General features: G+C 43.3%; 1 protein-coding gene across 2 annotated transcripts in view; it reads right to left on the bottom strand.

Annotated features, from left to right (window-relative positions):
• BMPER (BMP binding endothelial regulator) overlaps positions 1–2,422 on the bottom strand; it is a 221,987-nt gene extending 219,565 nt beyond the window's left edge. Inside the window, exons 1-2 of one of the 2 annotated variants that reach the window (XM_034761175.1) lie at positions 2,045–2,422; positions 801–886 (exon numbers count right to left, since the gene is read on the bottom strand). In XM_034761175.1, coding sequence (XP_034617066.1) covers positions 801–886; positions 2,045–2,171 — 213 coding nt within the window. In that variant the 5' untranslated portion in view covers positions 2,172–2,422. Of the gene's footprint in view, positions 1–800; positions 887–2,044 lie in introns of those variants that run through there. The other variant, XM_034761176.1, reaches the window with a different exon arrangement.
• Positions 2,423–27,399: the final 24,977 nt, after the last annotated feature.

Genomic DNA, 27,399 nt, shown 5'->3' with positions numbered 1-27,399 from the left:
TGGGCCTGATCCAAAATCCATTAATAGCAATGGAAAGACTCCAATTGACTTCAGTAGGTTTGCTCAACTAAAGAGCATCCAAAATGTTTAACTGTGAAACTGAAAGCCAGTGCAAGAACAGGGGATATTTCCTCAGGAAAGGATTACAAAGTAGTGTGATAGTTAATGACTATGGAAGCTGAATTCCCAACACAAACAGCAGTGACATCCTCAGAATGACACTTTTTATAAATGTATCATGTATGTTCGCATTGTCTTCTTATTACAATCAATCTAGTCAGGAGTGTTTGAAAATATACTATGCTGTACTTTCAAATCTAAAGTTTTGGACTTTAAATCACGTGCATTCTTTTGCTTTACTAACTTGTTGCATCCCTCATTTTGGCCCCTTATGCCATTTTTTCAACAGTCAGTATCTGTATAGATTGAAAGCAATAGCACTTCCAAACCCCATATTTCAACCTCTTTGCTCTGCTCATAGGTATTGGCTATGCAGAAATCTTTTGTACTAGAGCACATGTGACTTTGTGAAAATAATTCTCACCATGAATGCACATGATGAATGTAGTAATCAGTGAGTCTCACAATGTCATATTAAAGTCATTTATAAGTTTAAAGTCAAAATGATGATTCCAAGATAGTGAACTGGAATATTTTCTAGTTAGCTCAGCACTGAGATAACCTTGCATTGCATAAAGGCAACAAATACCCAAGATTTGATTATACAATGTATTCCTTTCTTTGTACAGTTACTTTTAGTACAGCCCTTAGTGTTCTTATTACCTGAAATCCAAACTTACCAGGCAAATGCACATTATACAAGGATTGTCTGTGATAAATGGTATCTGTAGAACTTCCCCTTCATTTTCACATTTTGCAACAGATCCTGAGATGGAAATCAAAATAAAAAATATGTTTTCAAATTTTAATTCACTGGCTCTTCAGTATCCAGGTTCCTAATTCTGATTTAAACTCCTATACAGCTCCCAGCCTTCAGTTTTAAATCTCACCTGCTCTAACTAACCAAGAATATCAGAAACAAATGCACAGAAACTATTCAGTTTCAAAGGGGCAGTTTCTATAAAATCCTGATGAAAGCTGGCAAATGACTAGCCTTTTTATTCTGTACAAAATCTAGACTTCCCTAGTGTGCCCCATTTACAGCAGAGATGCTTTTTTCTCCTCGCAGATGACCTATGCAATAATGAGTATTTCATTAATAATAGGATACTTCTGTAAATGACCTGATCCGAAATCAGTGGAAAGAATTCCATTTATGTCAGTGGGCTTTGGGTCAGACCCTTGGTACAATACCAACAACTCAACCCAGCACCTTTTTCTGATCCATGAAGAACAGACTGCCACCAGAGTCGATTTACAAAAGGAGGCAAATTAGAGATATGGTCTCTCCCCCGATTAGTCCTGTATTATCTCATGTTGGAATCACTTTTTGAAACCTAATACGTCTTGCTTTTACTAGAAATTGACTCAACATTTTCTTTTATGCACCAGGTGTCAGTAAAGTATGTCCTTCAAGAAAGAAAAAAAAAAAAGCAGCAGCGTAGGTCTTCACCTGCCTGAATGCATTTTTAAAACAAATGAATATAAGGCAAAGCTAGTACTTTCAACAAACAATGCAATAAATAATACAACAAACAAAGCAACGGCACTTATTTATTATTAGGATTTATCATTACTCCAAGAGCCCAGAGTGGCGCTGGGAGGTGGGAAGCTGGTTTGATGTCAAAGAGCTTCTGGACTTGAGCAAGCCAAGGTTACCCAGCATCATTAGTAACATCATTTGTAAATGGGCACCGCTTCCCTTGCAGGTCTACCTGCCCCACTTCCCCCGAGTCCCCCCGGGATGCTGAGCGGAGCCGGTCCCAGGGATAATGCATCTGCCAGGCGGGTTTCCCCAGCCCCTGTTGGCCAGGCGTGAAGCGCTGTTGCTTTGCCCTGGCGCGGCCAGGCGCAGAGGCGCTCTCCGCGCGCCTCACCCTGCCCCTGGCCGTGGGCGCTGGGAGCGGGGCGAGTCTCCCCTTACCTGTCAGGAAGGAGGAAGCCAGAGACATCTGGACCCAAAGGGGGCTGAGCAGGAGCCAGGCGGCGAAGGGGAGCGCGGGGGAGCGGAGCAGCGGAGCCAGAGCCCTGCCGCTGGAGAGCCAGAGCATCGTCCCCTGGAGCCGAGCCCGGGCTGCGGCGAGAGGGGCTCCCGGCGTGTGAGGAGCCGGGGAGGGAGGGAAGCGGGGCCGGGGATGCAGGGAGGGAGGAGGGGTCCTGCTGCTGCCGCCGCTGCCGCTGCTGCTCTGAGTCTCCCCGGGCGGCGCGGCGTTTCCCCGCCCGAGTGGGCTGTGCAGGGCGCAGCCGGGCTGGGCAGGGGGCGCGGATCCCGGCTCGCTCGCTGACAGGGCTAGTGGCTGGGCAGCCCGAGCTGCCAGGGAGCTGCCGCCGCCCCCTCCTGCCCCCGGACCCAGCCCGCCCCGCACCTCCTCCGCCTCCGCCCCAGCTGCCTGCCCCCGGCCCCCAGAGCGCCAGGAGCGGGGAGAGGCAGAGCCCGGCTCCGAGGGGGGCAGCAGGGGACACTGCCCGGGGGACCCCCGTGGCTCAGGCACCTGGGGGTCAGTGTCCCTCCGCTTTGACTGTGCCTGCAGGGGCTGGGGAAGTGTCAGTGCCTGCCCCTCTCAGCCCTGGCACACCCCCTCCCTTGGCTCACAGCCCTGCCAGTGCCACTTGTACCCTCCTTTCACCCCCTTCGCCTGCACCTCCCCCCTTGTACCCTCCCTTCGCCCGCCCCTCCCCCTTGTACCCCACCTTCACCCCCTTCGCCCGCCCCTCCCCCCTTGTACCCTCCCTTCGCCCGCCCCTCCCCCCTTGTACCTCCCTTCACCCCCTTCACCCGCACCTCCCCCCCTGGTACCCTTCCTTTGCCCGCACCTCCCCCCTTGTACCTCCCTTCACCCCCTTCACCCGCACCTCCCCCTTGTACCCTCCCCCAGCCCTCTCGTTCCGCACCTCCCCCCTTCCCCTGCACCTCTCCACCCGCAATCCTCCTGATACCCCCCTCTCCTCCTCCACTCTCCGATGCGAGCATATCACACCCCGCTTCTTTGCCAGTATAGACCCCCTTCCCCCCCAAGCACCCCCACACCCACTCTTCTGCCTGAACCCTCTTTACTAGATCCCCATCCCTTTCCGGGCACAAGGTTTGAGGGTTATTCCCTATGCTTTCCATGTGCCTTTGGAGCACTAAAGATGGGATGGGGGGGGGGCAGATTTAAACTAAAGCGAAATAAAAATAGGAGAAACGGTTTGATCCCCACTGCAAGTGTAAACGGGGATTGCTGTGATGAAGGAGGAGGTCACATTTGGTACTGTCAGTTTGATTAATCCTCAGCCCCTTCTCCCTAGTCTGGTTCACCAGGGTTGGGGTTTGTATGGGTGAGTTCGCTTGCTCTCAATGAGAAGAAAGCAAGAGATCTGGGTAGAGAGGAGCTGACTTCTTAAAATTCCATAACAGTCATTTATTTACTCAGTCTCTCACGGGAAAAGCTACTCCACGCCGCTGCACCAACCTGGAGAGACTTAGCACATCAGCAGCAGAGAGGGGACGAAAGAGGGAATATTCATTCACTCCGCTGTACCCATTGGGATCCTCCCACTGTACTCCCCACTGCCTGTGCTGCCCCCTCTCTCATTATAGTTGCAACAAAACCTGACAGCCAAATTTCTAGCCACCCACCCACAGCCAGGAGGGCTGGCACTGCACCTTTGCAAACCCAATCGGTCCTTTCTGGCAAAAGGCAACATTAGCAAACATATTTTTGTGAAATGTTTCACCCTGTCCTTCCTTGGTTGAAGAAGATTATTTAAAAAGGAAAGCTGAGCTTTTGATGAGTGCTTTCACCCTGATTTGCTGATTAGACCTTGTGTACTCATTTACACCAAATTCAGAGGGAGGTAACATATTGCTGTTTGGACTGAGTAGTGTTCTACACTCACTTTGCCTGGGTGTGAGTTACTCTACAAGGGGCAGGGCAATGGCAGATCACTAGGTAGGTTCTGATGACAAATTCTCTATTCCCAAAACTGATCACAGTGCTTTGAGTTCATGAGGACATTCACTCCATGGCAGTTCTTAATCTGCTCAGCTATTCCTTAACATTTTCCATTGCTATTATAAATATAAACTCAGATGAAGTATTCACATTCACACACAGTACAATATAAATGTATACATACATGTAGTATGTGTAATACATAGTTTTCTTCTAGGATGGCTCTTGCAACCTGTGATGTTTCATTCATGGAAAGGAAACCTCTTAAACATAAATTAGTTTGATGACACTTTGAAAAAGATCCTTCAGCTTGATATACTTTTTCTTTTCTTTTCTCTTTTTCCTCTCAAATAATTCTGAGTTTCAATGTTATTACTCAAAAGAGGGTTTTAAGTAGCAGCAAATCAGGTGCATGACCACAGGCTGAATAGAAAGACTTTTTGTTGCCCAGTAAAATGCAAAGTTGTCAGATTTTCATTCTTGTTTTTTTTTTTAAAGCAAGAACAATTACTATGGAAGCATGCATCTTTGTTATAAAATGTAAAACAATTTGAAATAGTTCATAGCACAGGATTCATTCACCACATCCAGAGGAATATTCTCTTTTCCTTTCACTTTGGAAGGCATGTCAGAGTCTAAAACTGCAGAAGATGGGGACTGTCTAAAAATGTTATTGGTAATCTTACAATGATCACTATTAAAAACTCCACTCCATTCAACAAATAAATATTACTTAAACCCATATCGCCTACCCTCAGTCTGAATCAGATTCACCCTCAAGAGCTTTTTAGACAGATAAGTTAATCTAATTTCCATTATGGGAAAACCCAATGACAGAGGGTTTTTTTAAGTTACTCTTTTTCCTTCCCAAAAACTGTCCATAATATTTAAAGATTACTCTCTATTATGTAACAAAAGTTATCTTTATATAAATATAGTGTATGCAATGCGTGTAAGATATTTCTTGGAAATAGATGTTTAGTAGTTTGCAGAAGTTTAACTGCAGATTGCTGTAGATGCAGCTCCAGAACCACTCTAGAAGATGTTTTCATCAATCTGAAGGTTTTTCCATTGGACAGATATACAGAAGCTTTTGACAAACCTGCCTTTGCTTTCTATTCATAATCAGCCCCTACCATTCCCCTGCTCCCATTGTAGTACAAGAACAATATTTTTAAAGCAGCAGCATTGTAGAAAGTGTATTAAAATATCTTATAGCATATGTACTCCTGATAACTTCTTGAGTGACAGCTACCACAAGCAATTACTTATATATGTTGGTCTGATGGGTCTTGTCTTCCTTGCAGACTAAAAATTCACTGAAAATTAATACTTTCTGGTGTGAGAAATGAATAAAAATTGCACAGTAATTAAAGCACTCTGCTTTCAGGTTGCATAGAAACATCAGTGGTATTCAAGTAACAGTGAAGAATTTGACTAAAGAGAAAATGTTATCTCATTTAATTTCAGATAGGTATTAACGGTAGATGAGGTAGCACACTTACATCACAACTTAACTCATTCTGTTAAACAGAGCAAGTCCATCTCTGCCTCCTTAAAATAAAGCACATAACATCATATATTTGAAGGAGAGCAGTAATGAAATAAAATAAATGAACTGGTTGCATAGAATTACCTTCTTTGGCAAAAATATTTGATCCTAGGTGCTACAATAATATAAACAAACAATACAATAATAATAATTAATAATAATCCTGCCTGAAGAACTTTCAGTACATTAGTTAGGCCTAAATGCACCTCTCTGTTTAAACAACCTCTGAAACAAGAAAAGGTTGTACAGGAACTCTATGAGGTTCTGCTGAATTAACAGTCCTGATTGATGCTCTCCTTCAAATGTTGCATTTGAGGTTTGTACAAAGTACACAGGGTGGTGGATTTCCAACTCTTAGGAACCGGGGGTTCCATGAGGAAGTGAAGCTGTAACCCTACAGATAGCAACACATCTACACTACTTCCTGAGAGCCCCCAGCCTCCTGATAGCATGGTTTTTTGGGAAGTCACGCTGCTATTGACTCACTTGATGCACATGTGCCTACATCCTCTTTAAGTTGTGAGGAATGGAAATAAATGCCGCTAGAAGTAGCATCAGTTGCCAGCTTTCCCAGGGATATTTCCAAAGATGCCAGATGCTAGCATGCCATGCAAAGTGGCTGCTCTTGGGGTTACACCAAATTAAGAGAGAGGTAAAATATTGCTGTTTTGACTGAGTAGTGTTTTCCCCCACTTATTACCTCATCAAAGGCAAACATCTTGCCCTTTTAACTCCTATTTTGGTATTATAATACATTATGTAACATTTCAAATGCTACTCTCATTTGTATTCGTTAGTGTGAGAACAGAATTTCATGTTTCTAAGTAACATTCAGGAAGTGATACCTTTTAACAGAATCAAAGCCTGACACTAAAAACCAAATTCTGCTATCAGATACACACAGAGAACTCATATGTATCTAATGATGTAACCACTTACTTAATTTATAGTGGCAGTAGCACAGTCTCGTCCTAACAAAGAAAACATACATTCAGAAGAACAAATATTTGAAACATGCAGCTTTATGTCTATGGAATGGCCATACAAACTGATGGAATTTTAAGTATTGACATAATACATACATACATCTATCAACTGAATGTTTCATGAGTGATGTTTTCTTTATGATCAGTAAATTGTTAATGGTGTTGGTTATTAGATGTGTTAATTCAGCTTCAAAATTAACACCCACCTAAAAGTAACAGATTATTTCTAAAACTATTATTAAATTAAAAAATAATAAGGAAGTTCATACTTTCCTAAGTGTGAATCTGGTTAGTCAGCAGACTCAAAAACAAAATGGCTAGAAAAACCTCAATCTTAGATTCTCAAGCATTCTGCAGAATCTCATGGAAAATCCTAATCCCTCAGAATTCATTTTTTGTTGTGCCCATGGATTTCTATTGTTTGTAGCGGCACTGTTGAAGATCATATAGTGTGCAAGATCTTATATATCAGACATGTAAGTAAAGGAATATCTATCTTCATCGTGTCATGTAAAGGTAACTGCTTTATTTTTATAGTAGTTTTCAAAATAAAGGAGGAAATATATCACTAGGAAAAATCTTTTATAGAAGGCTATGGATACTGACACAATAGGCTGCTTCTGAGTTCTGTTCCACTGTTCCATGTATCTACAGTCCTTTACAAAGATAAATAGGGTGCAGCAAATGTGATGATGTAGAATGAATGCATATGATGCTTTTATAGGTATTTTAATTACTAACTTTTTATTAAAGATCAACAGAAATTGTTAACCAGACAAGTTATTTGCTTTAATAAGTATTAAAAGGGAGGGTGATAGATATTTGTTAAGATGTGGATTATTGATTTGTCAGACTCTGTCAAATTCTTATTTAGGAAATTATTAGTAATCTTTAGCCACTAAAACCAAGACATAGTATTCCAACTATTTTGGTGATATTTTCATTGTGGTGATTCATCAACACATGGCAACGAGATGTAATAATGAGTTGTCATGATGTAAACATTACCCTGCCATGCAAGACATCGCTCCTTAGCTATTCTGTGGCTCACTGTGTGATTCCACCAGAAGGCAAAGTGGTTGTCTAGGTCTTCATGGCTGAGCACTACTAATCTGGGCTATGACCCTGCAAAACTTCTGCAAATGCTTAACTTAAAACACATGAATAGTGCATTAATTTCAGTGGGACTACTCATGTACTTCAAGTTAATTGCATGTGTAAGTGTTTGTATGGTCAGGGCCTTACACCATATTTAAGAAGGAACAGCACTTCTTGCATAGCTATTTGTGCTCCAAGACAGAAAGCCTAGAAACACAGAGAAAGGCCTAAATATATAAAAGAGGAGTTGAAGATATGGCTCCAACTTCCTTGAAATAATCAAAGAAATAAACTTATATGAGATCCGGTGAATACTCAATGGTTTGTTGAAAACTATGTCAAGACCAAAAATTACACAGAAACTAATCCAATTAATTTAAGTGTGAGTACCAGGAATGAAGATACTACCAACATCTTAGCCCTGAAAGAGCCTTTGCCAATGCCACTTTCTTGAATAAATATTAATAAATAATACCAAATAACTTTTCATCCTGGTATTTTTGAACAAACATATGGCGATTACATGACATCTCATTCTAAAAATACATACTGGTATATTAAAAATCCTTATGACTACTATAGGTATATCTTAAAGTTACATACACGGGTTGATTTAGTTATATTTTACAGAAACCAAAAAGCAGTTGTCCCCTCAAGAGGGATGGGTTGCTTGCTAAATTTAATTGTTGAAATCATTACCATTTTTAATTATACAAATCCAAAAAAAAAATCTAATAAAAATCCCCTCAACATCTTAAACTAGAAAAGTGATTTTGATTTAGTCAGGGTTGGGGAGGAGGAACCACACCAATATGTAGACAATGGCTAGTTGTCCTTTTACATCTCTCACTCACAGAGCCCAGAAAACTGGGTATGATAAGAGAAATGCTGATGCAATCTTAACTAGAAGTGCTAGCGGATGCCATTAAATAGGCCACAGACAAAACAAACAGAATAAGCTGGAGCGTGTTTGTATTTCTTTTTGTTACTTAGCTGCTGTAAATAGTTTGTCTTCCCGGGATAATAAAAGGTGTTGTGTGTAAGTTACATGTGTTTGTGTTAGTTTTACCCTTGAACATCTGGTGGGTCTGATAAAGGGTAAGAGTTAATGAAATCACACACTAAGTGACATGAATGAGGTGCTTCTTTGTTCTGAAATTGCAGGACAGACTAAAGTCTACATTTTTCCAGATATTAAATTAGCTAATGAATGGCACAGGTGAGGAGCAATCTAGAAACACTTTATAGAATGGAAGATTAAGATATTTTAGATTATTATGGAAGCTTTGGATAATAATGCCAGCTTCCTCACACAGTTGGAAATCATTATGGTATAAGAACTAAGGCAAGAAGTTTTATTTGACACAATGTTCTCTCTCCTTCCAGGATGCAATTTAGCAGCAGTAGCAGCCTTTTTCAACTGCAGAAAGGCAGTAGTTCTTACTCTTGCCAAAGAGAAGTCATAGACAGTTTTTAAAAGCCTCAGTAGATCAAGTGACCATTTTTCAGGATATATTAAAGTCAGTTTTCACATCTCTCTTTTCTTCATTCAGTAGCTAGTATTTAAGAGAAGAATTTCTACAGGGTCTTTTTGACTGACAGCTGAAGGTTTAAAAACTCTTTGATGCCCCAGTAATAAAATATACTGGGTCTGGCTCTCTTCTCATTCATGCCAAATTTACACTCGTCTCTTGATTTGCACCCAAATGAGTGGAGGACAAAAAGGCTGATTAATTTTACGTCATATAATACAAAGTTGTGGTTTGCTGATATTAAATGGTAAAGACAAAAAACTGTTGTGTGTTGGAATTGCTGGCAGATGGCAGTGTTGGGAGCCATTGGCTTAGCTCTGTGCAGCCATATGATAGAGCAGATAGGGAGCTGCTTCCACAATTAACCTGAACCATAGTTCTGTTCATAACAATCTAATCCAAACAGGCCAATGTTTTGTGCCTACATGGGTACAAAATGCTCTTTTGATTTATTTTCAATATTTACTATTTTTTTAACTCATCTGACTTTGAAGGCTAGATACATTCAGGTTTTACTGCCATTTAAGTAGTATAGTATATGTAATCTTATGCCAGAAACAAAATAAAGACTGTTACAATCCTCCCGACACCCTAATCTTGTTGGCCTTTTGGTTTAGATCAAGTCCTGATATGGCCTATTGAGTGACTGTACTATGCATTTACAGGGGGATGAATAGGTCGATCTAATTGGTCTTTTCCATCTCTAATTGCTGTGCTTTATGCAATACATGAGTGGATTTGGGACTATGGCAGACAAATTAGAAATTAATGGTTACCTACACTAAAGAAAGGAAAATAGCTAAATTCAACTCTCTTCTCTACTATTCCTCAAAGCCTAGATCATCCCTTTCTACATAAAAAACTTGTGGAAAAGGAAAATGTACTTTAAAAAGTCAGTGTGGTTTGCCTGAGTTGCTTTTCTGACACAACATTCCTCAGTCAGGTTGGGATGGAGGCAGGGCTGGCCTTACCATGAGGCGAACTGAGGTGGCCGCCTCAGGTGCCAGACTGTGGGGTGGGGGGGAGCACCACTAGGACCCAAAGTGTAGAAAATTGTGTCTGCTGCTAGATGCACAGAGATGGTGGAGTGCTGTGCTGGAGGAAGGAGGGCACAAGAGACATAACAGCAGGCAGGAGAAAAGGTGAGAGGGAATAACAGAAAGCAGCAGGAGCTGCAGGGAGAGGAGGAGGAGCCTCTTATGTACCTCTCTAGCACCCCCAGGAGCCTGGAGTGATTAACACCAGCTTCTCAGGGAGCGTCCTATTTCTTGCTGCTTCCCTGAACCCACTTGAGGAGAACAGGCAGTCAACTGAAGTAGTAGGAGCCAGTTAGGCCCTTAAGATGCTGATATCTTCCCTCACTCAGGCCCTGCTACCAGCCGGCTTATTTGTCCCCTTCAACTGAGTGTTGAGAGCCAATATAGCTGGCACAGAACAGCAGTCATGAGTGAAAGAAGAAAACACCCCTCTGGGGCACCATTCAGAAAAAGAAAGAAATCAAAGGAAGCAGGAAGGAGTTCTCCTGAGATACATAGACACAAATGTTCACAGTGAGCCTTCCGGTCCTAGTGAAGATGTGAGTGGTGAGGAGATGCCTGATCTTCCAGTTAGTCAGAGTGCAGGTGACCTGGCAGTTACTGCAGCATCCATATCTCCATCTCAAATGGATGTAACCATGCACAGTCCTGAAGAAAAGTGTAGATCAGAGAAGAGTGTGGTGGAGGCGCGAGAAATAGCTGCTGCTGAGTTTAGTTCCTTAAGTCTAGATGATCCAGGACTGTGGACCCACTTGAGCAGTAGCCTGAGGGACTTCCTTGTACTGCATGGGCCACAGCAAGTGAAAAACTTCATGTTCGCCAAAGACAATTAAAATAGAAGTTTTCATCCAACACATTACTGGTATGAAATCCCCAATGGTAACAAAGTGTAGAGGCCATGGCTTATGTACTCAACAACTCAGAATGCTGCATACTGTTTTTGTTGCAAACTCTTCCCTCTAATGTTCCAGCCACATTGGGTTTTACAGGAACAAAGGACTGGAAAAATCTGGCTAGATATCTGGCATGCCATGAGAAGGCAGCAAATCACCAGAGCGCATTCCATAGGTGGAAAGAGCTTGAGATGAGACTAAGGTTAAAGGCCACCATAGATGATCAGCATCAAGAGAAGATTGCATCAGAATCTCTTTACTGGCAAAATGTTCTGAAAAGGCTCATTGCCATTATGAGAATGCTTGCTACCCAAAACCTAGCACTGCGTGGCACTTCAGATCAGCTGTATGTGCCAAACAATGGAAACTTCCTTAAAATTGTGGAGCTGATGGCTGAGTTAGATGCTGTACTCCAGAAGCATCTAAGAAGAGTCACCACCCAAGAAATGTACACACACCACTATCTTGGAAAAACAATTCAAAATGAGATCATACAATTACTGGCAACAAAAGTCAAAGAGAAGATTGTGGCAGATCTGAAGTCAGCAAGATATTACTCTTTTATTCTGGACCGCACACATGACATGAGCCATATGGAACAAATAATTTTAATGGTACGTTTTGTAACAACAACAGAACCTAGGGAAAATGTCCCTGCAATGGTGACTGTCAGAGAGCATTTTCTAGAATTTATTGACATTGATGATACTACAGGAGCTGGTATGACAAATGTGTTTCTTAAAAAGCTGGAAGACATGGGAATTGCGATAGCTGGCATGAGAGGTCAGAGCTACGATAATGGTGCCAACAAAAGAGGAAAGAACAGAGGAGTGCAGACGTGGATCTGAGAGTTAAACCCTCGAGCTTTTTTTGTCCCATGCAGTTCTCGTTCATTGAACTTGGTGGTCTGTGATGCAGCATCAGCTTCTAGTGAGGCTGCTGAATTTTTTAATGTAATTCAAAGTATCTATGTATTTTTCTCTGCATCAAATCGATGGCAAATTTTGAAGCAACATCTAGGAACATCCTTTCCGACACAGAAACCACTGAGTGCCACACGATGGGAAAGTCAAGTGGAGGCAATAAAGCCTATCAAACACCAAATTGGGAAGATAGATGATGCCATAGTTGCCATTATGGAGAATAATGCGATGACAGGAACTGTTCGTGGGAGAACAGTTGCCGAGGGAAATGGAATCACTGGAAACATACATAACTTCAAATTTCTGTGTGGCTTAGTGTTGTGGCATGACATACTGTTTGAAATAAATGTTGTAAGCAAGAGACTCCAAGGTGTTGACCTTAATATATCTGGAACAATGGAACAACTGGACAAAGCAAAGGCATACCTACAGTCTTACCAGTCAGATGAGGGATTTCAAAACATTCTGAAGAGTGCACAGAAGTTGGCAGAGGAACTTCATACTGAAGCTATTTTCCCACCCATTCAAGAACACAAGAGTCACCAAAGAAGAAGACATTTTGGTTACGAGGCACGGGATAATCCCATAAGAGACCTCAAACAACAATTCAAAGTTGAATTCTTTAACCAGGTGCTAGATTGTGCAATACAGTCAGTTGAAGAACGTTTCATGCAGCTCAAGGAACATATACTGCTATTTGGGATGTTGTATGATTTTCCAAAACTCCTCACTACACCTGAAGAAGACCTACACCAGCAATGCAGGGTACTAGAGACAGTGTTGACACATGATGACATGCGCGATATTGATGCGAGTGATTTAGGTAATGAACTGAAAGTCCTTTTAAGATACATTTCAGCAGGATCAACTCCAAAGGCTGTTCTGGAATATATGTGCACAAATAATATGACCACCCTCTTTCCAAATGCTTTTGTTGCTCTGTGCATACTTCTAACACTTCCTGTAACAGTTACCAGTGGAGAACGCAGCGTCTCCAAGCTGAAGTTAATAAAAACACATCTACACTCCACAATGACACAGGACAGGCTGGCCGGCCTTGCAATCATCTCAATAGAGCATGAGTTGGCCCAGACTGTGGACCTTCAGCAGGAAGCAGTTCAAATCTTTGCAATCAAGAAGACAAGGAAAGTATCACTTTGATTATTCAAACAGATAAAAATGCCAGTGTTTAACTATGCAGACAAGAAAAGTTACATTTGCTGTTCAGGCATTTGAAAGTGAAGTGTTACTTAACATTTTTGAACAAGGCATTTTAAGTGTTAGTTCTCCTTTATTGGAGTAGGGAGCAGAGCAGTACCATGAGAGGAGTAGAACAGGCAGAGGCAGAATTAAGACCTTTTAAAGTTTTGGCCCAAGCGAGGGGGCATGGGGACATCATTTGAGCCTCCCGCCTCAGGTGCCAAAATGTTGTGTGCCGGCCCTGGATGGAGGGATCACTAACTGTGCTGGAACAGGGCTTGTAATGCCTCTTTAGACTGGAGATCTTCAGGATGCTTTGGCCCAAACCCTAAATTCTTTCCCACGGGCAAATCTATAAATATATATTTTAAAAATATGGGGGAAAGAGATAAAGAAAAAAGTGATATTAGTAACACATGAATAGGTTAACCCAGGGGTCGGCAACGTTCAGCACACAGCTCGCAGCTCGCCAGGGTAAGCACCCTGGCGGGGCAGGCCAGTTTTCTTTACCTGCTGACGCGGCAGGTTCGGCCGATCGCAGCCCCCACTGGCCGCGGTTTGCTGTCCCGGGCCAATGGGGGTGGCGAGAAGCAGCGCGGGCGAGCAATGTGCTGGCCGTGGCTTCTCGCCTCCGCCATTGGCCCAGGACAGTGAACCGCGGCCAGTGGAAGCCGCGATCGGCCGAACCTGCCGCGTCAGCAGGTAAATAAACTGGCCCGGCCCGCCAGGGTGCTTACCCTGGCGAGCCGCGTGCCGAACGTTGCTGACCCCTAGGTTAAACTCAAGAGTGACATTTGAGTTATTTGTGACTGATGCAAACAATGAACTAACAAGTTTAAGGTTTTATAGACTTTAAAATTTGGTATGCCTTTACATGTGGTATGTGCTATTTATTTCAGATATCTTTAAATATAGACTCTGAATTCTCAAAGAAAGAATTTCAAAGTTCTCTGATTTTTATAAAAGTTTATTTAATGATAAACTTTCTTTAGAAGTGAATTCATATTTTTAATGAAATTAGATTTGAGAATAATAACCTATCAAACAACTTTTCAGTCAGTGTCATAAAGTTCAGTCTGACTTTGGTGTTCATACTTTTTGGTCAAATACTGAGCATCCCGTGGGGATTTATTCTAATTTGTACAGTTATGGTAATTTTAATAATAAATAATATAGCTACTATTAAGCAAAACAGGTTTACTACACTGGGAATACTTTAAAAACTGACCACCCAGCTAGCTGACTAAATAATTTAGGCGCAATCCTGCAAATTGTTACACACCTGGATAACTTTACATATCTGAGCAGTCCTAATCAGTTTAACAAGACTAAATCATGTGTGAAAAGGTATTCATGTGTTTGCTGGATCAGGCCCTTAGTGTGAAAAAATGGATAAAGTTCATACAGGCACAGAGAGGTTATGGCCAACATTCAAAAGTGCCCACTGACTTTGGGTGCCTCACATGATGGGTGCTCAAGCTAGGACAAATGTGGCTTGATTTTTCAAGATCCCGAGACTGACAGATATTGCAACTCCACACTATCTTTGGGGACCATTGTACTAAATTTATGAGCCATTTAGCTCCTGTAGGAGTTAAAAGTGTGTGTGTGGGGGGGGGCGGGGGTGATTAAAGTGGGTCTCTGAGACTAAACAACTCCAGAGAGGTACTACTGGTGTGGTTTTCCAGATACTAGGAGACAAAGAAAGGGCTTTTGGTAGAAAAGGATGTGCTTGAACTGGCACAGCGCCTTCATTTTGATTCAGCAAATGGACATGACAAGGCCCTGACTTTGTTGAAAAGGTGGAAGGGATGTTGGCCTATCAGACTTGCCGTGTGGGAGATGGGTGATTTCTGATATGTTTAAAGTGGGTTTCAATCTGTTTATTTTTTTATATGGATGTTTTCTCTATAATACCCTTGCTTGGAAGAGCTGTGTGGTATCACTGGTAAAAACACTGTCATTGTCCTCTGAGAGAAAGCAATGCACAAGCTTTGGCCTTTTGGCAGACTGGCTTGCTGGGGACATCACAGGGGATGGCAGGGGTGTGTGCAGCCTAAAAACCCCCAGCTAGAAGGGAGTGGGTGGGAAAGGGTCCTTCCCCAGAGACAGGTGATGGCTGGAAACCTGAGACCTGCCTGGCCTCTCCTGTAGTGGGCCACGGAGGGGGAAATACAGATAGTTACCCTGAAACTTTGTCAGAATCTCTTAAGAACATAAGAACGGCCATACTGGGTCAAACCAAAGGTCCATCTAACCCAGTAGCCTGTCTTCCAACAGTGGCCAATGCCAGGTGCCCCAGAGCGAATGAAGAGAACAGGTAATCATCAAGTGGTCCACCCCTCTGTCTCCCATTCCCAGCTTCTGGCAAACAGAGGCTAGGGACACCATCCCTGCCCGTCCTGGCTAATAGCCATTGAGGCCTCACTGACAGCAGTTGGAGTTGTAGGTCCATAGTACCTCTGAAAATATGGGCTTAGTTATCTTTAGGTCGAGCATCCAAAGCCTGAGGCACACAAGGTCATATAGCAAGTCAATGGCATCCAGGGACAGAACACAGGTCACCCAGCTCATAGTTCAGTGTCTTACCTCCTGGAGCACATTTCCTTCATAAGCACCAAAATTACACACTAAAAAAGTGCAAAATACAGTAGAACAGTGTGGGGGAAAGTTATTGAAAGCCAGATGTACACCCATATAGGGGCTGGGGTTTATAGATTCAGGACAGGGATTTTATGAAAGCTATGTGAAGCAAAAAAAAATTGAAAATTGTATTTCTTATCCAAGCGATAGATATAATAAGAGAAACTTCTCCAAAGCCCCTTAAAATCTATCAAGCTATCTGGCATTACAAATCACATGTGGCTCAATCCTTCTGCCTGCTGAAGACTTACTACAAGATTGTACTTAGTGCCCACAACGTCTATTGACTTCACTTGGATTTGGGTGAGCACTTTGCAAGAGGAAATCAGCACATTGCAAGATTGAGATATTGATCTTTGCTCACAGGATGTTATCAGTACCGCTCAGCATACTGCATGTGCATTCCTTGCAATTCATATTTAATTCCTTGTATATTCGTCATTTAGGTCATGTGTTCATTTTTATGTTTTAAAATATAACATAAAATCAAACTATCAAGCATTGAATTGTGGGGATAAGAAGAGGGCTGTGTCTGATTTCATTAGTACAGTGACATGAACATAACTGTACTTTCTGAAGATCATCTTTAAGCATCTCACTATTAAACAAAAAAACCAAAAACACCAAGACTAACCCCCTTCCAAATGGTAATTAATTGACTTCTGTAACATTCTGGGAAGTGACAGTACATGCAATACATTGCTCAAACTAGCATTCAGTGAGTACTTACCACTGGCAATTTCTCAATACGCCATTTTTGGATCAGTTCCAGTAGGATGAATAGACAGTACAATTTCCAAAAGACAGGAATTTTTCTGCTGTTCTGAAGCATTCCAAGGATAGCAATCACCCCTCCGCTTCATAATTATAGGATTTCAAAAAGTGGCCATTTATTTTAAAATAGTCTCTATGGTTTTTAAAGCGATTTTGACAGGATATATGTGGGATAAAATGCACACGTCTTAGGCGGGTCTTTCTGCTGCTGGCCCTAGTGCAGAAAAGGATTACGAGAAGACAGAAGAAATAAGCAAGAAAATAGGTATCTGAAAACTATAGTTTAGTCTGTCTATGCAGACAAAAAACATGTGAGGCAAATTAAGTATTTGTTCACACATGTAAGAAATACAATGGCATATGGATGTACAGTAAAGATATGCTATGTGGATAGAGAGAGGACCCCCCCCAATACAGCCAGATCAATTCACTTAGGCCCAAATTTTCAAAAGTGGCCCCTAATTTTAGGTCCTTCCGTTTTTGGGTGCCCAGCTCGAGTTGCCTTGGCGCTGATTTTCTATTCATGTCATTTGCAGTTGCAGATGTTTGGCCAAGTTGTCTCCAGCTCAGCACCTAAAAACTAAATCAACTGTCAGCTTTGAAAATGTGGGCCCTAGTGGATGCAGAACAGAGACTGAGCTAGACACAAATATGGCGGTGTTATCCTATTCCTATCACAAAAGAGAAAACTTGTGAGAACACATAGCAATTCCCCGGGGGAGCATACTCAAGAGCACTGTGAATGGTTGCAAAGGGCCACTGTCAGGTGTGATGTAAACTGGCATTAGTGTTTATTATTATTTGCTAAGCACTGACAGCATGCTTGGTGCTATAAGTAATAGGAGGATGTAAAATAAGTAAATAAGGGCAAGGCTATGACTTTATACCAATGGCTGCCGTATGTCAGACAGGGAGATTCACACAGCAGCAGGAGTCCTTGGATAGCTTTGGATGAATAAGAAGGAATTCTGGCAGTGGCTGACTGCCAGCTGTTTCCTCAGAGGGGAGTCGCAGGCTGGAATCGGAGGTTCACCCTTTTCTAAAGTGCAATATGGACACCCACAGCTCGTGCAAGCACATGAGCCTCCAAATTCTACTTCTCCTGCCTACATTTGGTCAGCAGCTACTCAGCTGGTGTAAATTGTCATAGCCACAGTGACTTCAACAGAGCTATGACAATTTATATCAGATGAGGATTTGTCCCCTGAACCCCTACATCTCTCAGCCCCAACTTCTGCACAGAGCCAGCAACCAGCAACACTATAACTAAACAATAAATAGGTAGGTATAAGAAATTAAGGCATGGCAGGGTGCAGCTCTATTTTATACCCTTCACTTGTTTTTTTCTTGCTACAACTGCTTTTGCACCATCTTGGTGAGTAAGTGACTCCCATCTACCTTACCCACTGAATGCTGAATCCGTGCATGGTATATGATAGTGCCACATACAGTCGTTTTCTGACCAATTGACATCCATTGCGCAATTTACCCCACCTTCTAAGACACTGCTGAATTTGGCCCTATAAGTAGCTACAAACCAGAGCAAAAGTGTTGCAGGCTGTAAAAGATCTGTCTTCCAGCTGCAGTTATTGTGGGATCTCCTGAAGATTGACATGAGCCAGTGCAACAAACAGAAAGGAACAAACCCAGAGCTACAATAAAAAAATCAATGATCAGGATCAGCTTAGAGGCTCTAATCCTGCAAAGATTTAAGCACATGCTTAACTCAATTCAAAGGGCCCACTCACATGTTTAAAATTATGCACATGCATAAATCTTTGCAGGCTTAGGGTTTTAAAGTCCATATTTATGGAAAGGAAAGAAACTATGAAAGTTGTAAACAAGAATATTTGTACTGGAAACTTGATTTTAAGTTACTCAAGTCCAGTCGGGGAACAGAAACAATGACATGTGACCCAAAATCTAATCAACACAGTTCAAGGTTTATATAATTGACTACCCACAATGAACTTGCTTATGAACAGCGTGTAGAGCAGTGGCTCTCAACCTTTCCAGACTACTGTACTCCTTTCAGGAGTCTGATTTGTCTTCCAAGTTTCACCTCACTTCAAAACTACTTGCGTACAAAATCAGACATAAAAAATACAAGTGTCACAGCACACAATTACTGAAAAATGGCTTACTTTCTCATTTTTACCATCTAATTATAAAATAAATCAATTGGAATATAAATATTGTACTTACATTTCAGTGTACAGTATATACAGCAGTATAAATAAGTCATTGTCTGTATGAAATTTTAGTTTGTACTGACTTGGCTAGTGCTTTTTATGTAGCCGGTTGTAAAAGTAGGCAAATATCTAGATGAGTTGATGTAAGCCCAGAAGATCAATGTGTACCCCCAGAGGTACACGTACCCTTGGTTAAAAAGCGAAACAATGACATGTGACCCAAAATCTAATCAACACAGTTCAAGGTTTATATAATTGACTACCCACAATGAACTTGCTTATGAACAGCGTGTAGAGCAGTGGCTCTCAACCTTTCCAGACTACTGTACTCCTTTCAGGAGTCTGATTTGTCTTCCAAGTTTCACCTCACTTCAAAACTACTTGCGTACAAAATCAGACATAAAAAATACAAGTGTCACAGCACACAATTACTGAAAAATGGCTTACTTTCTCATTTTTACCATCTAATTATAAAATAAATCAATTGGAATATAAATATTGTACTTACATTTCAGTGTACAGTATATACAGCAGTATAAATAAGTCATTGTCTGTATGAAATTTTAGTTTGTACTGACTTGGCTAGTGCTTTTTATGTANTCTTGCATCTGAAGAAGTGAGGTTCTTACCCACGAAAGCTTATGCTCCCAATACTTCTGTTAGTCTCAAAGGTGCCACAGGACCCTCTGTTGCTTTTTACAGATTCAGACTAACACGGCTACCCCTCTGATACTTGGTACCCTTGGTTGAGTACCAGTGATGCAGAGAACAGACATAGTTGAAGGAATGATTTGGGTGATCATTTCAATAACTTGAGAAAAATATGAACAATGGACAATCAGGGCCAAAGGCTCCTCTAATTTTATGGAGATATCCTATCTCTTAGAGCTGGAAGGGACCTTGAAAGGTCATCGAGTCCAGCCCCCTGCCTTCACTAGCAGGACCAAGTACTGATTTTGCCCCCGATCCCTAAGTGGCCCCCTCAACTCACAACCCTGGGTTTAGCAGGCCAATGCTCAAACCACTGAGCTATCCCACCTCTCCATTTGTGTATGTCCACTGTGAGATACATAGGGCCTGGCTGTCAAAAATATTCCAGACTAAGTCAGGGTGTGCGCAACATGTCTGGAAATCAGGCTCCCTCAATAAGTCTCTCAAGCTGGGAACTCAGCATATGAGGAGCCCAAAATTAGTAGCTAGTTTTGAAAATGTTGGCCTTAATAAACAGAAAGCATGGTTAAATTCATCCGCTCTGTTACTCACTAGGAATTATTTGCTCAGCTCTAATTTTAACTTAGTCCAATAAAAGGTATCAGTTCACTGTCTCCATAGCTGGCTTACAAAAAAACAATGCAGCTACCAATTTTCCTCTGCTGGATGACATACTTGGGCCGCAGCCCTTTAAAGAAAAGCACTATTTTAGAACCCATTTGGTTTTCCATTTATTATTTTTCTGATGCTGGAAGCAATGTTATTCATCCGAGAGAAGAATAGCTACATTGTATTGCTAATGTTTAACCAAAATGCTATCTTCATTTTGCTGCAAGCTAGACTAATGCTTTCTTTCAGAGCTTTAAAATACATCTACAAACTGTGGTGGATCAGTGAAATCATCATTTTATGTTCAATGGGAAACTTTTTTTTTAAACATTAGTCAGACGATTGCAAAGGCAAATCCCCATTTATAGAAATGTAGTTGACCAGAATAAAAGAATGAAAGGCATTGAGGGGCTTGATGCCTTTATCAGATTAACAATTGAACCATACGAAGAAAGATGAGCCAAATCGGATGAGCTGGTACAAAACAAAAAAATCATCATTGGTGTACTTTCATAAAAATAAGCGGTGCCTCCTGTAGAACATAATAAGTTATACTACTTCAACTCTGCCCCATAACCTTACAGCTTGTGTTTCTCACCCTTTTTAAGGATTATGGAAGAAAAGAATTGGTACAATCATCAATTTTATTTATCTTTAATTAGGAATTAGTAAGCAAAATTCAAGTTGCTGGTTAAAATTAAAGCTGTTGGTTTTCTGGAAGTCCTACCACACGTTATTAGGATCCTAATTTTTCCTGTGATCCCCGGGTGTCTATCTATTCTAATGGATATGGTATAAAATCAGGAAGATGAGTGGGTGTGGATGTGAGAGGGAGCAAGCCAGAATGACAACAGTAAATAATTAAAAATATTTTACAAGAACAATTTATTTGTATTTTTGTGTATATGTGTGGTTGTTTTGGCCGCACCCAAGCATTCCATTTTGTGTCTTCCTCTATTGCCCATTGCTGCCAACCTGAAGCCCAGGCTGGCTGGGGTCTTAAGATTTCTTCCCACATCCACTGATTCTGGAGGAATTGCCTTATCCAGATGAGACACTCATTTCCTCGTCTTGTCCTGGGACAACAGTCATTGCAGTTCTGTGAAGCAGCCAACAAGGGAAAGTTTCAATCTTGCAAGATGATAAATACTCTCAGCACCTCTCAGGATCTGTCTATTTTTTCCCTTCTCTCAACCCTTCCAGTCACAATCCTAGGGCCAGTAGGTGCCAAATGCACATACAATCTCAAATAGCTGGGCAAAGCACATTCCTGCCCAAATCCCACCTATCCTCTTCCTGCACAGCAAAACAACACTGATTCCACCACTAGGACTAGGGGATCCTCCATGGCCACACACACCTTAATGTATAATTTCCACAAAGAAGTTGCCCAGCCTCCATTAAGCAAGATAAACGTCCAGTCTTTACCACCCTGTAAACAAAATATCTAGGTAGCTCCTAAACACAGAAGTCAAATATGTTACTAGTATATACTCTTCTTGTTTGTATTGTTACATATTCAATCCCAGCACATGCAGCTTTGTGTTTTTCAGCAAGAGTTCCTGGTTACAATTAACAACGTAGCAGAGAGAAGTAATTTTATTCAGGCTCCTAGAAAAACAGCTCCCCCTCCTCTGCTTGCTAATATATGTAATAAACTGATATTTATGGATCCCAACTGTCTCCACCTCACTGTACCATCAGGGGAAGGATACCTACAATAAACTCCTTTATGTGTCTGGCAATTGATTCTGTCCATGGTTCAAATATGTTGTGGGCACTTTAAGTAATTATTAATTATTGAATGTTTGCCTCTTAATGAATTGGATTAACGTCATCAATCGACCCACTTCTCAACATATTCCCCAGCTAAATATTACATCTATTAAGGAATACTACAATGCTAGTAAATGAGTGCAATATCAATAGGATATTTATTTCATTTCAGATGTTCCAAAACACGTTGTAAACTTTGCCACACCACCTTGGACTCTGATCTCATCAGAGCTAGCAAGCTAAATAAGATTAGTTTTAGCTAGTATGAGGATGAATGACCTCTAAGGAAAATTCAGGGCGTTTTAGGCAGTGTGCTGAGAGTGCATTCAATAAGTGGCACTCTTCCCTCTGAATCCACAATGAGCCAATGTCCCTGAATGTTAGATGGCATTGTGCTGATGGAGGTGCCATCTTTGGCATGGCACATGAAACTGAGGCACTAATAATGGGTGTGTTTATTTAGGAGAACCGTGCCAATTTTCAGAATAGAAGGTATTAGCCTCCTGTGCTGACCAAATTCTAAATTGGTCAATTGCATTTTGCTTACCAAACCTTCCTCCTGCAAATACGTTCCTTCCACAGTTTCAGACGAAGACGATATTTTTCTTAACTTGTCCTATTGGATAGTAATGCTGTGGCTGTTCAGCCGGTGCCATATTGCATCCTGGAAGTGACACTGTTTCAGGAGTGAGTGAAATAACTCCTATACATTTTATAGATTGTACCAGGCTTTGGAATTTTTCAGGCTAATAGGTTCTAAGTAAAATGTAACCTTCCCCATTATTAAGCTGCAGCCACTTCTGGGGTGGAATGAAGTAACTGACTAATGGTGCCCAACAGTATATTTCTACTGTCTTCCTTGACATCCTGTTGTAAATTTTACTTGGGAGAGCTGCACTTTTGAGTGACCCTCATTATTTATGTCAAAATATAAGTAGGACTAATATTTATTTATAGCTGTGCTATTGTGACATTCACCACCAATGAAAGAAGAGCTGGGGCCATGTAGTAGTCTCGGCCGAGGTTTGGCCCTCAGTGGGGCTGTGGGGTATCCCACTGCCTCGCTCTGGTCCGCCATCAGTCCTGGTCCAGCAGTAGCGTGGGACGGCAAACACACGGTTAGGGGCTCAGGCCCTTATGCAGGGGCTGAGCCAATAGGTCAGAAAAAGCCCCGGGCCCTCAATCAGGGCGGGGCAGCAACCACACAGTCTGGAGCTCAGGCCCTCAAGCAGGGGCTGAGCCAATAGTTCGGGAACCCAGGCCCTTAAGCAGGAGCTGAGTCAATGTTTGTAGCAGCCCAGGCCCTAGGTCAGGGCGGGGCAGCAATCAAATAGGCAATCAGGAACCCAGCCTCTCTTGGCCAGGGAAAAGGGGGAGTCTGCCACCCAAGGAGTGGGTGGCATGGGGGAAGCAGGCCCTCCCACTCCACTGTGTCCCAGCCCAGGGCCCCAGCAGCGGCGGAAACTCGCTGCTGTCAGTGGGGATCCTGGTCGCAACACATTGACATAGGCTCTGGCAGTGCTGCAGCCAGACTGGGGTCGGCTGCCCCCGGGCTACTTCCACACTCCCCCCTCGTATGGTACCTGGGCCATACTAGTGTCCTCGGTGCTCTCCACCAGCATCGGTTCCTCCGGGTAGGTTCGGCTCCTCCTCCGGATAGTAGGAAAGGGGCAGGCTCGGCTCCTCCTCGGGGTAGCTGGAAAGGAGCAGGTTCGGCTCCTCCTCGGGATAGCAGAAAAGGGGCAGGCTTGGCCAGTCCTCCTCGGGGTAACGGGTGAGAGGTAGGCTTGGCTGGCCTGGTGAGTCAGCAGGCCGGTCGCGGCCTGCTGCTGTTTCCCAAACGGGAGCCCGGCCACAGACATCTGCTCTCTCTGCCAGCTTATTCTCCACTGAGCTCGGCAGGCAGGCTTTTATACTTCAGGGTCAGCGCCGTGACCTCTGAGGGGCGGGTGCCGGACATGGCGGCTCCGCCCACGTTGGTATTAGGGGAGGTTCAGCCCTCAGTGGGGCTGTGGGGTATCCCACCGCCTCGCTACAGGCCTGCTCCTATCAAAATCCTTACGTGAATTCAACAGTGCTAGGATTGGGCTCTTAATCGGTTTGCAGTAGTGGCTTCAGATCAATGTCCTCCTCTCAGGCTCACGGATCAGCCAATTGCATACATAATCAGAACAAAGGCTGTAGCTTATGTTCTGTTAGATTCCAAAGAGGATGGAGCTCGGCTGTTCTCAGTGGTGGCAGATGACAGAACAAGGAGCAATGGTCTCAAGTTGCAGTGGGGGAGGTCCAGGTTGGATATTAGGAAACACTATTTCACTAGGAGGGTGGTGAAGCACTGGAATGCGTTACCTAGGGAGGTGGTGGAGTCTCCTTCCTTGGAGGTTTTTAAGGCCCGGCTTGACAAAGCCCTGGCTGGGATGATTTAGTTGGGAATTGGTCCTGCTTTGAGCAGGGGTTTGGACTAGATGACCTCTTGATGTCCCTTCCAACCCTGATATTCTATGATTCTATGATTCTAGTTGAATACAGTATCGGTTAGTACCCAGCTGGGCAGCTTCTGTGGGTCGTGTTTTGAGAAGGATGGCCTGGACTGGTTATTCCTGCTAAGGAAACATTCCATTTCTCTAGCCTGCTCCAGACGATGAATTAAAAGCTCTTACCAAACATTGTTATCTCTGTAATTTCCCACTGGACTCTTAATTGTTTTTCCAAAAACAAGTGCAATGACTTTCCATTTTATAATGAAAATTAGCACTACAGTAGTGCTGATAGGCACTGCAGAAATACATTGTAATTGCACTATACCAAGTCTTAAATACTACAGACAGGGGGCCAGATAAATAAGTTAGATTAACTTTAAAACAGGAAATTGGAGCAGACTGGTTGTTTCCCATGAGGAAAATGCTGTTTTGGCAGACTGAAGAGGAACACAGCAGTTGCCATACTGGATCAGACCAGTGGTCCCTCTAGCTCCACAGCTTTTCTTAGCCAATAGTCAATACCCAGCTGTTTTAGAGGAAGATGTAAGAAGTTCTGTAATAGGCAGTTATGAAATAAGCTGCCTAGAGGTAAAGCTTCTTCCTAACCCCTGTTAGCGTTTGACTTATGCCCTGAAGCCTGAGGGTTTATATCCCTTCCAGGACTCTTAGGCCTGGTCTACACTAGGCGTTTATGTCGAAGTTAGCGCCGTTACATCGAATTAACCCTGCACCCGTCCACACCGCGAAGGTATTTAGTTCGACATAGAGGTCTCTTTAATTCGACTTCTGTACTCCTCCCCGACGAGGGGAGTAGCGCTAAATTCGACATGGCCATGTCGAATTAGGCTAGGTGTGGATGGAAATCGACGCTAATAGCTCCAGGAGCTATCCCACAGTGCACCACTCTGTTGACGCTCTGGACAGCAGTAAGAGCTCGGATGTTCTGAACTGCCACACAGGAAAAGCCCCGGGAAAATTTGAATTTGAATTCCTTTTCCTGTCTGTCCAGTTTGAATCTCATTTCCTGTCTGGACATCGTGGCGAGCTCAGCAGCACTGGCAACGATGCAGAGCTCTCCAGCACTGATGGCAGTGCAATCTCAGAATAGAAAGAGGGCCCCAGCATGGACTGATCGGGAAGTCTTGGATCTCATCGCTGTGTGGGGCGATGAGTCCGTGCTTTCCGAGCTGCGATCCAAAAGACGGAATGCAAAGATCTATGAGAAGATCTCTAAAGACATGGCAGAGAGAGGATACAGCCGGGATGTAACGCAGTGCCGCGTGAAAATCAAGGAGCTGAGGCAAGGCTACCAGAAGACCAAAGAGGCAAACGGACGCTCCGGATCCCATCCCCAGACATCCCGTTTCTACGAGGCACTGCATTCCATCCTCGGTGCGGCCGCCACCACTACCCCACCACTGACTGTGGACTCTGAGGATGGGATAGTGTCCACGGCCGGATCCTCGGACATGTTAGCGGACGGGGAAGATGAGGAAGGAGATGAGGAGGACGAGGCAGTCGACAGCGCTCACAACGCTGATTTCCCCGACAGCCAGGATCTCTTCATCACCCTTACAGAGATCCCCTACCAACCCTCCCCAGCCGTTACCCCGGACACAGAATCTGGTGAAGGATCATCCAGTAAGTGTTGTAAACATCTAAACATTTATTTGTAACAGAACATGATTATTAACAATTTAAAAAATGGGTTTCTCATGATTAGTTTGATTAACTTAACGGTTCAGTCATGGGCAGTGCAACTATTTGAAAAAAATCTAGCAATGTCCGGTTTTGCATGATTGTCCTGCCCAAGCCGCTCTACTGTTTAGTCCCTGCTACTGCAGCTACAGTAAGATGCGGTCTATATGTCCGGGGATGGAGCAGAAATCCTCCTGGGACATCTCAAGGAAGCTCTCCTGCAGGTAATTTGAAATCCGCTGCATTAGGTTCTTGGGGAGAGCGGCCTTATTGGGTCCTCCGTAGTAGGACACGTTGCCGCGCCACGAGACTAGCAAGTACTCTGGAATCATTGCTTGGCACAGCATGGCGGCATACGGCCCTGGTCTTTGAAGGCTTTCCCGGAGCATTCTCTGTCTGTCGCTCTCAGAGATCCTCATGAGGGTGATGTCGCTCATGATGACCTGCTTTGAATGAGGTAGGGGAATGTTAGTGTTGGGACTGCTTTACCGTTCCTTTACAGAACTGTAACCGCTGGTTTGCAGCCACGCGGTGGAGGCGGGAGAGGGTCAGCCGAAAGGGATCGTTCCCGGGGACAGCCGCGAGGGTGTGGGACAGGAGCAGACTTCCTGCTTGCCGGATTGCTGGCAGCAGGGACCGACATTGATTTCAATGTGAAATGAGGCCATTGCTAATATTAAAGTTTTAAGCTGCCACGAATCTACGGCTTACCATGTCTGCGTGCAAGAGCAATTCCGTTGTCCTGACAGGGTTCTCAAAAGTGCTCTGCAAAACCCCAGACACTGAATGCGAAGGCCGAGAATTCGACCTTGTGCTGAGTGCGCATGTGATAGGTGCTGTGCATGGTCCTGTTCACAGAGAAAGACTATGTTCTTTGTTCACAACTACATTTATCTTTCTGAGGAATTCACTCCCTTTTTCCCATTCCCACAGCCCCATCTGCGACTGTCTCACAACCTAGCCTGTCATCACACTCCCAGAGGCTAGGGAGGATTAGGCATAAGAAGAAGAGGACACGGGAGGACATGTTCTCAGAGCTTATAGCCTGCTCCTGAGCCCAGGCAGCACAGCAGACCCAGTGGCGGGAGAACTTGTCCCAAATGCACCAAGCCAACATGGATCGGGAGGAGAGGTGGCGTCAGGAAGACCAGCAGGCGACTCAAACCCTGCTTGGACTACTGAGGGAGCAAACGGACACGCTCCGGCGCCTTGTGGATGTTCTGCAGGAACGGAGGCAGGA

Source organism: Trachemys scripta, chromosome 2 (genome assembly GCF_013100865.1).
Source record: "Trachemys scripta elegans isolate TJP31775 chromosome 2, CAS_Tse_1.0, whole genome shotgun sequence".
NCBI classification, from domain to species: Eukaryota; Metazoa; Chordata; order Testudines; family Emydidae; genus Trachemys; species Trachemys scripta.
The sequence above is the reverse complement of the archived record's forward strand: the minus strand, read 5'-3'. Positions and strand labels throughout refer to the sequence as shown.